The following is a 16,287-nucleotide window of genomic DNA, read 5'->3' on the forward strand; positions in this document are numbered from 1 at the left end:
TGGTGGCAAGGCACCACCCCATTTTGGCAGTCGTGTCGATTGCACGTCTTGCCCAGCTTTCCCTCCCGCTTTCCCATTTCCCCCAGTTCTTGGTCCTGCCTATGCCATATCCTCAGCCTGACCCCTGCCTTTGTATAGCTATCTCCCGGGGTGTGCCGTGCGGTCTGTGTGTGTGTGTGTGTGTGTTGAGCGAGTGTTTGAGCGATCGACCATGAAGCCTTCATTATTGCATTTCATGATTTTGCGGTTCTTTATGCCCGTTCCTTCACACTAGCATACATGGGCGGCGACAAGGGCGGGACACACTGGACGAGCAGCAGCGTCTGCCATGTGCCATGTGCCATGTGCCATGTGCCCCATTTGCCATGTGTTTGGCCTGGACGGGACTGGTGTCGACACTTTCACAACAACCAGCCTGCATAGTCTGCATCCTCATCCTCATCCACATCCACATTCAGAGCGACAAAGACATCACACAGTCAGCTTCAGCTCCAGATATGGCTTTCCCTCGTCCTGCATTCATTTCCATCTCGAGACCCACTTCGGTCTCCGTCTGTGCCAGTGTCTGTGTCTCTGTCCTCTGTCCTCTCTGTCCTCCATTCAAATTTTCAATATTTTCTGTGTGTGTCGCCGGTCGTTATCACGCATTTCCTGCCATTTGCATCGTCATCGTCATCTCCATATCTCCACCATTGCCATTGGCATTGGATTGGTAACGGGAATTGCAGCCACTAGACGCGGGCTACGTACGTGGTCAGGATGCGGGAGCCAGGAGCCGGTAACCTACTCTACCGACTTGACCAATTTGCCGCCTCTGCGGTTCCGGGTTGAGCGCATTAGGCCGCATATTGGGCACAATTCCACGGTGAAAATTCGATCATGGGTTCGCGAATCAAAGGGAAGGTTTTTTTCTTTAGACAAGTTGTAAATTTTGAAGAAATTCAGAAGTTTTCTGGATTTCCAAATGCATTAATTACACCACAATCTTGTATGTTCATATATTCCGATATTGCATCGAATAATTTTGAAATCGGAGAAGAAGGTATGGGCAAAAGAGGAACAAAATTTAATGTATGTAAAAGAATTGGGAAGTGACACAGTAAATATTAGCTATACAGGCTTCTACTAACTCTGGCAAACAGCTTTAGTCAACGAACATAAAGTTAAAATTTATTTTTAAATAGAAGAATGAAAAATATTTCTATAAAAACAATTCTTCTTTGCTGATTTTTCTAAATTAACCTGTTTTCCTTTTCGTTTGTATTACAGCTTTGTACATAATATAATTCAATTTTGATAAAATTTCAAGCAATTTCAAATCGTTAAAAAAAACAATTATACATCAGCAACAACAACAACCTTTTGTACAACATAATTTAAATTGTAAGTAATCAATGTTTTTTTTATAAAAATGTAAAATACCACAATTGTAAAAAGAAAAAGGTAACACATAAATATAACCGCCAACATTTAAATTAAAATTCATTAAGAAGGGAAGCTAACTTTTGCAGGCCATGAAATTCCATCATTAATAATTAAAACAATATAAATTAATATGTATATTCGAGATTTGTAATTTCAGTCAGAAGCTTCTAAAAATGTGAAACAGCCATTTTCGACCCTATGAATCATATATATTCTTAATCAGCATCAATAGGCAAAACTTTCTAGCTATCTCTGACAGAAAAAAACAATTTTTCTAAAACTTTTAATTATTTAAAAAAAAAAATTTGATAAAAAATGGTAAACTTTAAATTGAGTATGCAGATTTATTAACCTGATAAAAACTAACATTGTAACGCTTTCCGAATTTAAATTAGGGCTATTTTGGCTGAGCTATGAACATTTTCAACTTGGATTTGTTTGAAAGAATATCGTTTTTTAAAAAGCGAATATTTAAGCAATGATCGATTTCCCATTTGATCCTTTAATTACAATGCAAACTGCCAGGGTATTTAAACTTTGGCATCCTGAAGTTAGTTTCATTTCCTGTTTCAAATATAAAACTTAGCTCATTCCCTTTAGTTCTTAATTAGTTTCTTTGACTTGCTTTAAGCTATATTTCCATGATTTTCATTCTATGACCAGCACAAGTAGCTGCCACCACTTGGCTTCCATCGTGGGATCGTCATCGTGGGGTCACGGGTCACCCAAAAACCATGACCAATGATCAGTGACAACTGGGGCTTCCTCTATCTGACCATCTGACCGACTCAGGTCATAATCCGAGTGGGGGAATCCGCGTTCGCCGGGGGAAAGCAGCAACATTGCTTTCCGCTGTTAATGCCACTGATTGCTAATAAATTGAAAACCATTTCAGCGACGACAGACCAAAGGACCAAAGGCAGGGATTTACAGTGCGCTGTCGGAATCGAAATCGAAATCGGTGGCAGAGAGTCCAAGTCCCAAGCCGCCCCTTCAATGAATATGCAAAAACAAGGTAAACAGTGAATAAAATCAAAATAAAAACTCATTTATCAACACGCATGCCAGACAGGACACAGGCGCACAGTCTATCCATCTCCATCGATAAAACTGGACAAATGTGGGGCTTTTGCCCCTGGCTTCAGCTCCAGCTCCTGCTCGAGCTCCTGCCGCTGGCCAAAAGGGAAAAGGTCACAAAAGCAGGTTAAGCTGCTTTTTAAATAATACGCACAACACGTTAATACACACGGGGACCAGGACCAGCGGCAGGCAAAGGCAATCCTTTTTCGCTCTAAAGGAAGACAGAGAGACAGAGAGAGAGAGAGAGAGGATAAAGGGATAAAAAGGATATGCCGGGGCCACGTGCGAACAGCTCCGCTGGCGACCAACGACTGTTTGGCTGGCAAGGATATTACGAGCGACTGAATCATCGGTCTTCAACGAAAGGACATTCGGCATGGCATCGTGCGATGCTCGGCCACAAGTTCGTGCCCCATCGAGCTCCACGATTGGCGATGCCATCGGAGTCGGGACATGTCCTCGGCATTCGGCATGGCCACTGCGGCCGCTCAGCGGATCCGTTCCGTAATCCGTTCGCTGGATTTTTTGAATTAGTTGCGTGTGGTAGCTTGTTGACATCAGTACCGGGTACCGGATGCGAATTTGCGAATGCGGATGCGGACACGTGCGTGGCTCGCCAATCTCGACAAGTTCTCGACTCCTTTTGCTAGTTTCTAATTTAGTGAGGAGATCCTTTTGTTTGTCTCTTGTTTTCTTGTTTTTTTCTCGTTTATGTTTATTTTTTTTTTTTGAACAGTCGCTGCGTGTGTGAGTGAGGTGAGGTGAGTGATTTTTTCTTTTTTTTTTTTTGGTTGTTGTGTGTTCAGAGAGAGGGCGCCTCCCCGCCGCAACAGTTGCTGATCCGAACTAAGCCCCAAAAAAGGCACACAAAGGACCAGGAACCCAAACCAGGCTCAGGCTACACAACTGACCTGCGGTCGTCGATTGCCGGTGGGATGGTCAATGGTCGATGGTCGATAGTCTCTGGTCCCTGGTCACTAGTCCTGCCTGCTCGCCGGTTGTCCGTTCAGCTAGTTTTGCGGTCACTTTGACGCGGTCGCGGGCAATTTGAAAGCCAACACCGAAACGCCGATAACGATTACGACAAGTGCAGTGGAGGAGTAGCTGGAGAAGAGGAACTGGAGCTGGAGCTGGAGCTGGAGCAGGAGCAGGAGTGGCAAAAGTGGCATTGGTGTTGCAAGTGGAATGCTCATCATCATCATCGGGAAACACAAACATTTCGCTTTTGCTTTTGCTCCCCAAATGCCTGTATTTCATTTATCGCCACCTCACCTTGCCAATTTCCCTTCCGTTTTTGTCCATGTTTTAGTTTCTGCCAGTTACCCTCAACAGTAAGCCCTCAACAATGGCCAAGTGCAATTAAAGACTGGCAGCAACAGCAGCAGCAGAGGGGAAATATTAAATACTAAATGCCAGCATCTGCAGAGCTCCTCGCCTGTTGCCACCGTTGAAGGCAGCCATCACCAGGAGCAGTTCCCACGGGTGTCCCCAGTCATCCGTCCACTTTTCGAGTGCGAACAGGTAAGTGACAATGCAAATAGAGATCTCTGGTGAATTGGGGGCTTGATCGGGTTACATTTTGATACTCTTTTTGTTGGCTTTAACCATAAATAAATAAAAGTTCAAGGATTATATAGAAATTACTTGGAAATGTTTTACATGACAGGTTGATGTTGAATATCCTGATGCAACTTAATAGTTGGTTTTTAAGGATATTATAAGAGAAAAGAAGTTTTAGGTTTTGACACTCTTTTTGTTGGCTTTAACCATATATAAATAAAAGTCCAAGGATTAAATAGAAATTACTTGGAAATGTTTTACATGACAGGTTGATATTGAATATCCTGATGCAGCTTAATAGTTGGTTTTTATGGATATTATAAGAGAAAAGAAGTTTTAGGTTTCATTTAAAAGAAAAGACGTTTGAAGGCAGTTGCTAAGGATTGTAGAAATTAATAAAGCTTGTTTTTAACTTCACTTTTCTATTAAAGAGATGTGTATTATATTAATCCCAAATTGATTATTATATTATCTTATTATTATTATATATCAAGTCTTTGTTCCGCTGATAATTTTTTAACAATGCTATAAAAACATCAAAGCAAAAATGCACTAGCAATATACATTGATTAATTCGTACATTTTTGGCAATTTAATCAGCTTTGAAATTCTTTGATAACATTAATTTTAACAAAGTTAACAAAATATGAGCAAGCAATCAATTGATCGATTGCTGATTAGGTCCTGAGGAACCTTTGTTGAGAGCTTTCTTATGCAGATTTTGGATTTCCCAGACTGTCTCCCGACTTTGGATCAGACTTCTCCTCACTCTCCTGATCCTCTTCCAGCAAAAGGACTGACTCAACGATATAGGGACACTCATCCAAGTTCTCCTTGTCTAGTAGTTCATCCTCATCCTCCTCGCTGAACATCAGCTGATAGGTATTATGCGACATATTGTCCTGGCCATAATCTTCGACCTGATCTGAACCCGACTCCTCCATCTCGGACTCGGACTCCACCTCTTCGTCCTTCTCGGACTCAATATCACTGTCACAGTCGCAGCAGACAATCTCATGGGCCAATAGGGCCAGAGCCTCCTCGCAAAATAGCTCCACATCGTCCAGATCGAGTTCCGAGTCCGACTCAGAGCTCCCGACAAGTGGACTATACATAAATCTGGCACAGTCGATGCCCAGATTCAAACCAGCCTCCGCTTCGGGTTGGTTATCGACTATACGAAGAAGGGCATATATGACATGGATATGGAATAGGAATCATTCTACCTTTAGCATCGCCCTCACTGTCCTCCAAATTGCTGCTGCTGCTGCTGCTGCTGCTGCTGTTGCTGCTGCAGCTACTATTGCTATTGACCGGCTTGGGTTCCTCGCCGAGATTGACCAACACTTGCAACTCCGGATTCAACTGCAGCTGAACCCTGGAGGCTACATCCCGCTTGGAGCTACCAGTTCCGTGGCTGGTCATTTTCGATTAAGCCTGCGGCTAGCTACCAACTACCACAACAAGAGTTTGTCTTTGTCCTGGGTCTCGTTTTTTGTTCAGTGCAACTTGTTCAGGGCTTCGTCTCAGACTGCCAACCATTGGGATTTTGAATTTGTTGTCGATGCGTGTTTTTTTGAAATCCCTAGCCCAGGCCACTGCGATTGGGCCTGGAATAGTCTGGAGTTTAAGATGTTGAAACAGGAAGCCAAGCTGACGGCACGTAATATCCCGGGACACCAAGGATAGTGAATTAAATTTTATGCCAACTGCATTGCCCTTAAAGGGAGAGAGTTCTTCGAGGCGAAGTCAATGATGAACTCCGAACACACACATACATATACGAGAGAAGGACATGAGCTGGCGGCTACCGTAGGAAAATAACATTTGAAATTTTATTTCCTTGGCCGGGGCCAGCAAAAATGCAACAAATAAAAGCAAGCCACGAGCCGACGCGCTAACCCCCATTGCCACTCTGGAGTTGGGAGTCCATGGAGCCATGGTTATCATTGTATCACTCTCATCTGGGCCAGGCGACACGTCCTTCCCTGAGCTCTCTCTCCTCCTCCAACCCTATATCCACTACGAGGGATAGGATAGGCTTCGCCTAGGCCATACCTCGTAAACGCATCGAGGGAGTTGAAAAACAAATAGTTGTGTAGAAAGAAGTTTCACCTGAAATTACATTCCTTTTAAGCCCAGTTGAGTCTCTCTTGAAGAAGATCCTTTTTTGATGAGTTATCTAGAAGTCTTCCTGCTGCCACTTGTCTAATATACCTTAGCAAGCTCTGGCCAACTTTTAGACATTTCCCATTTGCATCCAGCCATTTGCACTTCGCTTTCTCTCATCCTGGCCTTTGCTCGCGTTGGACCCCGTACAGGACCCAGGACCACTTTGGCGAACCACAATTTCATTTCGCTTTGCCATGCCGTTTAGCCTGTTTTGGTTTCGGTGCAGTTGCCATCCTTGTTTTTTTTTTTGCTTTCATTTTTTTTCGGCTGGTGCTCCTCCTCGCTGCTGTTGTGTCCTGTCCAGAGCCTTCCGGTCGTCAGAGGCAGAGTCGCTTTTGTGGTGCCTGCTCCTGCTGCTGCTGCTGCTCTCTCTCTCCTGGTTGGCATTGTGTCGCCATGGCCAAGACCCAGATTCATCAGCACTTTCAGTTCCACATAGCTCAAGTCCTGTATCCAAATCCCAGCCGCTTGCCGCGTTAACGAACATAATAACCCTTTTCTCACTAATTACACACCAAATTTACTACAAACGAGCAATAAAAATCATCCAAGCAAAATCTCTGCGCCGCCCTGCCAGCGTTTAAATGCAAATGCTTTTTTCTCACGCACAGCACAACGCAAAAAACGAGAAAGAAAACATTAACAACAATGACAATAAATGAAAGACATTAATGCTAAGCGATCCGCATCTCGTTTGTGAGAGGGGAATGATAAAGGGAAGCTCGACGTTGACAACGATTGGCGACCGTGACAGGCACGGCTCACAGCAGTTTTCCCGCTGAGAGTCCTCGACAGTCAATGAAATAAAATTAAACAATTATGAAACAAAAAAAAAACGGCTCGGAGCTTGGAGCAGGATGTGAGGGGGATGATGTGGAGTGTTATCCTAGGACGAGGACTCTGCCATAATCTGGCTCCATGGCAAGTGTATATTTATATTCCAAGCACGCCTGTCCCTCGTCCTGTTTAGTGGGTACATGTATAATTATTTGATGCAGTGCTCTTCCCCAGCCACATTCACATCCCCATCACCATCACCATCCTTCCTCTCTCTACAGCTGGTAACTTCCACTTAAACCTCACTCATTCACTCACCCGACAGTGGGGCAAATTTTACGCGACGTAATCGTAATATGATTATCGTGCCACACAATCCCTGTCCTTGGCCCTTCGTCTCTGTCGCTCTCACTCCCTCTGTGTGTGTGTGTGTGTGTGCGTGGGGATGTGTTAAATAACTTCCTTCCGGTGGCGACAACATAAACCAGCCAGGCAGCCGTACTCGTGTATCCGCTTCCGTCGAATGATGCCGCAGAAATGCTCTAAATCTCATATCATCATTTACGCAGTAATTTTTAGAAGCCAGCTGGATGATGAGGCCAAGGGCCAAGCCACCTTACATCCACAGGACACGGACACGGACACTTTGGCCCTTAGTCAAAGGCAACTCCATCACCCATCAACCATTTCCCATTGCCATTGCCATTCTCATTCCCATAATAAACAAAGCTTCAGCTCGCAACTCATGCGAGTCAACTTCCCACCAGCAAGGACGACGACTGTGACTCTGACTCTGACTCTGACTCTGACTGGGATTGGGGTATGGTATCCTGTGCGTCGGGGACACGTCCATCCATCCAACCAACCAACCAACCGGATGTGGGCGAGCCAAGTTGGTGGTGCTTTTTCTGCTCACCGAGTGTCCTTATTTTAATCTCGACACAAGTTAACAGCATTGTTGGCAGCCGCGTGCCATCCGTGAGCTTGGCTCCTGCTCCGTCTCCTCTCCTGGAGTCCCTCTTTAGACCTCTCTTTCACCATCAGCATAATGCGCCCAGAGCTCGGCATTCATCGCAACCGCAGCTCCTTTCCTGGCTCCTTTCCTACTTCATCATTGACTTGGCCTGGTGCGGCCTTAGTTTCAGTTTCAGTTTCAGCTGCCGGAATCCCCTCGACGTTCTATGAGTCTCGTCTCCTGGCTCGTCCTCGTCCCCGTCATCCACATCCTTGTCATTAGCAGTTAGCATTCAGACGGCATCGTCATCGCCATCGTTGTCGTCTCCTTCGTCGTCGCTTGCCTGTCGCCTGCCGTTCATAATGTTATGATGGCTAAAAGCTAATTGCGTTTGTCTGTGTTAGTTGGTGACATTTGCCCTCCACTTCGTCCTGGCGTCCTACGTCCTTCTCCTCTCTCTCTCCCCAGTGTAGACGTGGCGGCATTAAGTGTCACTGGAGTGCGTGATCCTTGTAAGTCGTCTAGTTACACATGTTTTTATAACCTGTTTTGCCATAGTACCCTGTACGTCCTGGCCGCCAGCTCTCATTCTCTCTCACCGGGTGGATTAGTTGGGAGCTGAGCAGAGCTGAGCAAGCAAACTGATTAAAATGGGGGACTCCCAGAAGGGGTTACCCGAAAGTAAACAAGGCCGAGGGCCCAAGGAAAGGGCTTCCAGAAAAAAGGCTCCGCCGGAAGTGAACAGGAATACATTTTAGTTGCTCAAAGCAAGCAAAAATGTTACTTGTTGAATATTACTCAAAAAAATATATATATACATGTAAAATATTATGAAAAAAGAGAGAGCCCTGGAAAAACACCATTAAATGCTTTTAAATTATGCATTTCCCAGGTTTCTATGAATTTGTTATAAAGTAATTACCACTTTTGTCACACTGAGCTAAAAAATATATGCATTTTTATTGTTTATATTCTACCTAAAAGTGATTTTTTTGTGCGTTTTCAATCACCAATGATGGAGCGTTCCAGTGTAAAGTTGAAACAATACTTTGCAGTATTTTAGGTCATAGTTTTCACAAATAAAAATGTAACATATTATTTTAGTTTCATTTTTGCACAAACAGCATACGCCATCTTCCCATAATAAACAGATTAATTAATGTAAACACAATTATATGGAGCTCTATCTCTAACGCAGGATAAAATGCGAAAATGTGAAATGTAAAACGCCATTTGGATTGCACTTCAATTTAAGCCTTTGCCCTCGTAAATAGCTCTTGTAATTACTGGATATTTAACCGTCGATTTTGGCTCGAATAGCTGCAAGGAAAGTTCTTGTCATCCCTTTGCTGTGTCCTTGGTGTCCCGATCAACTTATTGTATTGTCATCCCTGGAAAGGCAAACTTCAGCCGCTTTGGATCACTTAATCAGCCGGACTTGGCCGGTTAAGGCTACGACTCGTCCTTTCTCCCAGCCATGACTTTACCTGTCAGGACGAGCAGGACTCGACCCGCTTATCACTGACAAATCACCAAGTGACTCCACTGAGCTGACAACAAGAAGTGTCATCATTAACGAACATCGGCCCCGGCAAACATTTATCAATGGCAAACAGAGACAGAGCCGGAGATGGAGATGGAGCTCGAGATGAAGACCTGACCGGGTCGAAGGGCGGAGACGGACAGGCAAAAACAAACAAATGATGAGGCCGAAAAGGAAGGCGTCAGGAACTTTGGCAAATTAAATCGCTGCCGAGTTCCCCGGGCAAGGACCTAGAGGCCCTAACCGGGACAGGATGTGGGTGCGGTGTGGATAACCGCAGTTTGGGACGTCTGTGAATCCGGGCCCCCCCAAACAGTTTTGTTTTCCATCAAGCCACGAAATCAAGCAAATCGTATTAAATAACAGTTAATTACAAATACACACGACCCAAAGGAGGACCAGGACGAGACCCTACTCCACTATCGACCACCATCGCCTTCAGCTTCACTCACACTCTCTCTCTCTCTCTTAGAAAACCCATCCAACCCCAATGTCTGCCTTTCGCCATGGCGAGTTTTTGGGGTCAAAGGCAAATGGTTGATGCTGAATTAATTAATGATTCACTTGAATGATTGATTATTTGACTAAATGATTGAATTATGCGCTCCACCCAGCGAAAGTAGTGGCAAAAATCTGTTGCCATCTTTGACCTTTTTGGCCAATAACTCAAGCGTGGAAAACCAATAAACACGCCCACACATCATGTCCTGTATATGGGATATTGGCTTCTGGACTCGCCCACAGACATGTACCAGAAATATGCCAAAACAGTGGGGAGTTTTCCACTCTTTCACTTAACTTTCTCTGTTATTTTTTTGTGTATGTTCCTGACCATAAAGACAAATTGTTCAAAGTCCTTGGAATGCACAAGGGTCTGGAATCGAAACCAGCAAAAGCTTCAGGCAACCCTGCAATTAGCCAGCTTCAGGGGAATCTTTTATGTTTCAGAAGGGGATTATATGTTGGTTGTATGGGAAATACTAGAAAAGTGCTTAGGTTGATTTTAAGAATGTAAAAGTGTAGTAAAAATAATTAGTATGATATTAACAACAGAAACTAACCCAAAGTAAGATGTAGTATATAGTTTAATCCTGTCACAATACCAAGTTATTTCCCCCTTAAATTTCTTATCAAAATCTATTTACCTTTTTACCTATTTCTTAAAAAACCCCTATACCTAATACTAATAAATCGGAATCAATTTTTCGCCATTGCCCTTGCCATAATAGTTTCCTCCACAAAAGCCGATGAAAGCCATCATATCAATTGGTGTGCCACTAACAGCCAGAAGGGCCAGAAGGGCAACCCGGCAACTGAACCCTCTTCAGACAGATTTCGGCTGCCATGGCGGTGGTGGTGGGTGGAGGTCACGCACTTGGCTTTCGGGAGAATACGGCCATCGCCTGGGCCAAGTTAAGATGCTTAGACAAAGGACTTGGTCTTCGTCTTGGTCTTGGTCTTGTTGCACGCAATTCGCAAGCTGGAGGGACTGGGAGCTGGGAGCTGGGTATTGCCAAAAAGGAGCCTCTGAAGTGGGCTTTGGCAGTGTCGTTGACAGCCACAAATTTTGGCCATGCCAAAGCCGCCGGTGGTTTGGCTCCAAACTCCAACCATCAAGCCTAGACACGTCTGAGCCATATCTTCCGGCTGTTTTTGGGGGTTGGGTGGGTGGCCTGTGTCTTGGTTGCATCTGTTCCACGTTGCGTGGCAACATTTCGGCCAAGAGAGGCATCTTTGTGCCTATTTATGTGTGCACTTCTGGATGCAATTGCGGTTTTTGGTTGCGGTGTCCTGTGTCCTGTCTCCTGTGTCTTGTGTCCGGTGTCCAATGTCCTATGTCCAGGTGGGCCTTGCCCATCTTATCCATCTGCCCATCATCATTGCTCGCTCATTGTGTGTGTGCCGGTTAACAAACATTTCATAATTTGATTAGTGACATTCTGCACAGGCATTTGGGTGAAAAGATAAGGAATGCACAGACCAGCACACACGGCGGGCACTGGTCCTTGGACAGGTCCTGCTGTCCGGCCACCGGCCACTGGCCACCGGCAAGCCTGCTGCTTGGCAAATGGCCAAAGTTGCAATTAAATTAAAGGATGCGTCGGTCTTGGGTGGGGTCCCAGGCGCCAGTGCAGTGCCAGTGCCGTCGATCATTAATGAAGTGTCCTCTGGCCAGGAGCAATGCAGCGACTTGAAGGGCTGCAACCGCAGGGCAGGGCAGTCCATGAACTCCACAGCATCCGAGTGCGTGTGTCCCCCTGTTCCCTGTTCCCCCTGGTCTCCAGGGACCCCATGAGACTCCATCTAATGGCCCCCAGATGCCAGCAATTGAATGCGTCCCCAGTGTCCTTTTCTGGCTGGAGTCCTGTGCACAGTGCACATGCCACACAGCTGCCTCCCCCAAGCAGTTCCATTTACTGGCTTCTTTTTATCACTTATCCAGTTAAGGATGTTTGTTTTATTTGCTCGCTTGTTTTTTTTTTATTTATTTCCTATTTATTTCCTTCTCCATCTTGCAATGCAGCTGCCACAAGGAGCCAGTGAGTTATGACCCTGGCAACCGCCGCTCCTTCGCTGTAGTTAACATTCGAAGATTAAGGAATTAGCAGACACAACTTGCTTCTGGGAGAAACTTGAATAAACTTTGCCCAGTTGGCCCCAATTTCCGAAGGCGATTGCAAGCTAAATGCAGACCATGCCTAAGGAAATAGGGGCTTATGTCCCTATGACACCCAAAAAGGACCTCCTTCAAATACATATGATAAGCTGCATATTTGCCGAGATATGCCACTGTGTCAAGCAGCTTTAATTGATGAGGCAACGAGAGAGTATTTGCAACTATCTCAACAATATTATATGTACAAAACGCTACTTAGATAGACTTTGATTGCCGCAAACTAATAAATAAATTGGCTTTAAAGTGAATTTCTCAGGCATCGGAGTCTTTGCCTTGATTATTTAACAACCTAAAATTAAACAAAACAATGGAAAAACAAAAAAAAAAACCAAAAACAGAAAGCTGGAAAGGCAACATGCGTAATTAAAATTGTGGCTTTTGAATATTACAATCGATGATAGAGACGATAAGCAAAAGCCAAAAGTTGCACAAAAAGGGCTGGTTTATTAGGTTACGCCCTGAATATTGTTATTGTTATTGTTTTGTTTAAAATATATTTTGTTACAGGTTGCAGATTACAAGCTGCAAGTTGCGGGTGGCAGGAATGGGCTTAAAGATTGCAACTAGGCCTTCGACCTCGTCACATTTAAAGAAGAGTGTAAATTGAAATTTTATTTATTTATTTTCGATATTTTGATTTTGATTTTCATCTTTGGTTTATTTATTTTTTGCCCATGTGTCCATGTCCATTCATTGGTCAGCTGCACTGATTGCTTTCGTTTTGATTTCAGTTTGCCGCTTTCGCTTTTGATTTTTCATTTTGCGAGCTTTGCATCCTGCGAATGCCCCAGTCCTGTCCACTAATCCCACCATCAGCATCCATTCGCATCGATTTACTTTACGCTGATTTTCTGATAAATATGAAATATGCCCAAGCTGTAGGAATTCTCTTATATAACAAATATATATATATAATCCCCATTTCAAGGACTTAGTTTACAAATTAAATATGAATTGAAAAAGAGTAAAGAGCTTTGATTATTTTTAGGCAGAAATTTCGTCTATAGTTACTTTACTATTAAATTTCGTTTCTACTTTGTTGTCACTCTTTTCCCTCTCCTGGTTGATTTCGAAGCCCCATAGATCCTTTGGCAGCTATAGGTCGCACCTTTTTTTGCAGTTGCTTTTTTTATATCTGTTTTCTGGCAAAGTCCTTTGCTGCCTGCTGAACCTATTTTTTCTCAATTTGTCCTTTTCGCTTGTCCAGTTCTGTTCTGTTTTTTCTTTTTTTATATCCTCTCTCTCTTTCAATTTTTCTTTTTTTTTAGAATTCCCCTTAGTTCCCCTGAGCTCTCTTTGCTCTCTGGGTGAGGCTGAGAAACAAACATATCCTCTTAATTGGCTCTAATAAGAGCTTAAAGGATTGCACATGAGTCAAAGCAGACAGACGTGTCCAAGACCAGGACCAGGACCAGACCATTCCTAGGCCCATCTCTTTAGAAATACTAATGCCAATCCCTGAATACACCAAAAGATATTAAATTTATACTAATTAGTGATTATTTTATATAGGATCCTGGCACCTCAATATGTGCTAGTTATATGAAACCTGAGGCAGACTTAATATAATCCCTAACCTTATCCTTGTTTTTTATACAGATGATAAGGTATATTATATTAAAGAATCTATTGAAACTCTTCTTTTTAAACCTGAAACTTTGTTTTTTTACAAATTATGGAAGAAGAATGGTTTCCATCCTTTGTTCCAGTATTACCAGAATTTTTAAAGGTGAAATTTTCACAAAATATTAGCATAAAGTGCATGAAATTTGAAGTACACCTTCGGAACACTGTTATTATTTAGAAATTTAAATTTTTTCCAGTCTTTTCCTTTTCTTTAAGTGCATTTTTACCGCCAGCATGGCTCGACCCTTGTTTCCTGGTCCAGTTTCTGTTGCCTGTCTGGTCTCCTCCCCATGGCTCATCCGCCGTGTAAATTCAATAAAATGCTTAATAAAATTGATTGATTAGCTGCGAATGGCAGTGGATGTCGTCATCCTGGCCAGAGAGAAGGAGGGAGAGGAGGAAGGTGTCTGGCTCGTCCTGGGCGGCCGCATATTCCACATGTTTATTTAAAGGCATTGATGCCCGGCTTGGTTCCTGTGCCAAGTGGATGCTAAGCCACATCGCTGACTCCGACTCCGACTCCGGCTCCGACTTGGTCTCCATGCTGAGCTCCTTCTGCCACATTTGGGATTCCTTTTGCCATTGTCCTGATTCCACACACATGTGCAGCCTGTGCTGTCCCGTCCTGTCCCATCCTGTCGCCTCCCATTCCGGCTGGAGTTGGCATTCGTCCTTGTTGCTGTTGCTTACACAATTGTCTGTGCATTATTTGAGTTTGTGCTGGCATTTGTTATTTTGCTTTTATCCTTTTAGATGAAGGCAACGTAAAGTAATGCGATTGCAAGGGACTGGTGTGGAGGGTGAGGGGAGCAGCGTGAACAGATCCAGGACAAAGCGCCAGAGAGACAGCGAGTCGCGAATTCCTATACAACTGACACAACTGCCACCTTTTCAGCACTTAAAGAAAATAATAATGCAAAAATAATAGCAATAACTAACTAACTAACTAACTAGTCCAAAGATTAACGAAACTAATTTGGAAAGTAATATGTACAAGAAATAATTAAGAAACCTTCCATTGCAGAGGCAAAGATCAAATGTGATTGCTTCCGCTAAATATTGTTTAGCATAAATTATAATATCTTGTTCTTAGTGATATGGCCATGTTTTCTATATTATTTCCCATGCTTCTTGGGAGAATGTCCTATTTTCCTGTCAAATTATAACCAGAACTTGCCTGGTTACCCATCCCAAAGGTATAACATTTCCTGTTTAATTTACAACATTTACAAAATATAAAACTTTATATTTTAAGCAATTATTGTGGCACATCAACTTTTTGCAATTAGTTGAAATGAAATAAAACTCCTATCCTGCATATGTTTTTCAAGTGTAACGCCCTTAATTTAAAGGATATTTTTGCCCAAAAATTCCAGCCCCTTTTTCTCAGCTTCGCTTCAACTTTCAAACAAATGCATCTGTGAATTGCATTAGCTGCTAGTTTCTCGCAGGCCACCCGGATTTCCCAGAATTTCCACGTTTCCCAGGTCACCAGGACCACGCCCACACTCCGCTTTGACCGCCCTGCTTTGTTGGTTTCCAATTATAATGTCACGCATTTATGCCTGCGCTTATTTATTATTGTGCTGATGCTGCCCGGGCTCAACTCTTCAGATGTCCTGCTGCCGGCTGCTGGCAGCTCCTTTTTGCCATCCTCAGTGTCCAATTAAAAGCCGAAGCTGTTGCAAGGATTTGGCCATGAACGGGCAGGGGGTTAAGCAGGGTTAACTCCTCTAACATCAGGTGCTGTTGTTGCCCCGTGCCAGTCCCAGAGTTTGGACTGCTTGCATATTTGATTTGTGCATTTAAACATTTCAAACAAGCTGTGTCAGCCGCCCGTTCCGCCTTCCTCCTTCCTCCCACAGGAGAGGCTGGGCAGGACCTAACCCATTACCCCCACGCCTGTCGCCGTGCATCATCTCCAAGTGGCAGTGGCAAGTGCAAGCGACATTGCCTCATTGGAAATTCTCTTTAGAGTAATTTCAGTTATTATATTGCTTTGGCTTTGTTCATCCTAGCCGATGTCGAGGCCGTAGCTGATGCAGCAGCAACTTAACTCCTACCTGGGCATTATTTATTATAAATGATTAACAAGCAGCAGCAGAAGCAGAGCAGCTATGTATTTGAAGAGAGCGGCGGAGCTTTTCGCCTTGCCTTGTCTGCATCTGCATCAGAAGCTCCTAAAGCCAGAGACTGCTGTCACATCTGGCATTTGTCCTGCCACTTGTCCTGTCACCTCCGCCGCAGCTCCACCATCCGGTTCGGACATCTCCGGCTTCTAATCCAGGCATAAATGTTGGATGTGTCGAAGGCTTTGAGCGAACACAAGGCCGGAAAGGAGCTGAGCTGAGCTGCCTGCCACAGGATGGCCAATAGAGAAGTGAAATTAAATGCCACATGCGGCCTGGTGGTCTCACAGTGAAACCTCCATCATGACAACCCAAATAATAAAATATAAAGAGCAGGCATTTA

General features: G+C 43.9%; 2 protein-coding genes across 5 annotated transcripts in view; one reads left to right on the forward strand and one right to left on the reverse strand.

Moving 5' to 3' along the window:
* The first annotated feature begins 2,024 nt into the window (after positions 1-2,024).
* LOC110179098 (uncharacterized) overlaps positions 2,025-16,287 on the forward strand; it is a 28,825-nt gene continuing 14,562 nt past the window's right edge. The window contains exons 1-2 of one of the 4 annotated variants that reach the window (XM_020946483.2): positions 2,025-2,440; positions 3,815-4,026. The gene's annotated coding sequence lies outside the window, so the exon portion shown is untranslated. Of the gene's footprint in view, positions 2,441-2,985; positions 3,267-3,814; positions 4,027-16,287 lie in introns of those variants that run through there. The other 3 variants (XM_020946485.2, XM_086839079.1, XM_086839080.1) reach the window with 3 other exon arrangements.
* Positions 4,635-5,702, reverse strand: LOC110179099 (uncharacterized). The gene is made up of 2 exons (XM_020946486.2): positions 5,292-5,702; positions 4,635-5,239 (listed from the first exon to the last, which is right to left on the reverse strand). Exons 1-2 carry the CDS (start codon positions 5,488-5,490, stop codon positions 4,776-4,778), a joined length of 663 nt encoding a protein of 220 aa, XP_020802145.2. The 5' UTR covers positions 5,491-5,702; the 3' UTR covers positions 4,635-4,775.

This window comes from Drosophila serrata, unplaced genomic scaffold (genome assembly GCF_035046125.1).
Source record: "Drosophila serrata isolate PLE 108 unplaced genomic scaffold, ASM3504612v1 contig_362, whole genome shotgun sequence".
NCBI classification, from domain to species: Eukaryota; Metazoa; Arthropoda; class Insecta; order Diptera; family Drosophilidae; genus Drosophila; species Drosophila serrata.

Excerpts from the sequence above, each read along its gene's own strand:
- LOC110179099 (XM_020946486.2), bottom strand. The coding sequence starts at position 5,490 with ATGACCAGCCACGGAACTGGTAGCTCCAAGCGGGATGTAGCCTCCAGG. Across the intron at positions 5,240-5,291 it reads CAGTGAGGGCGATGCTAAAG|TCGATAACCAACCCGAAGCG; the intron begins GTAGAATGATTC and ends TTCTTCGTATAG.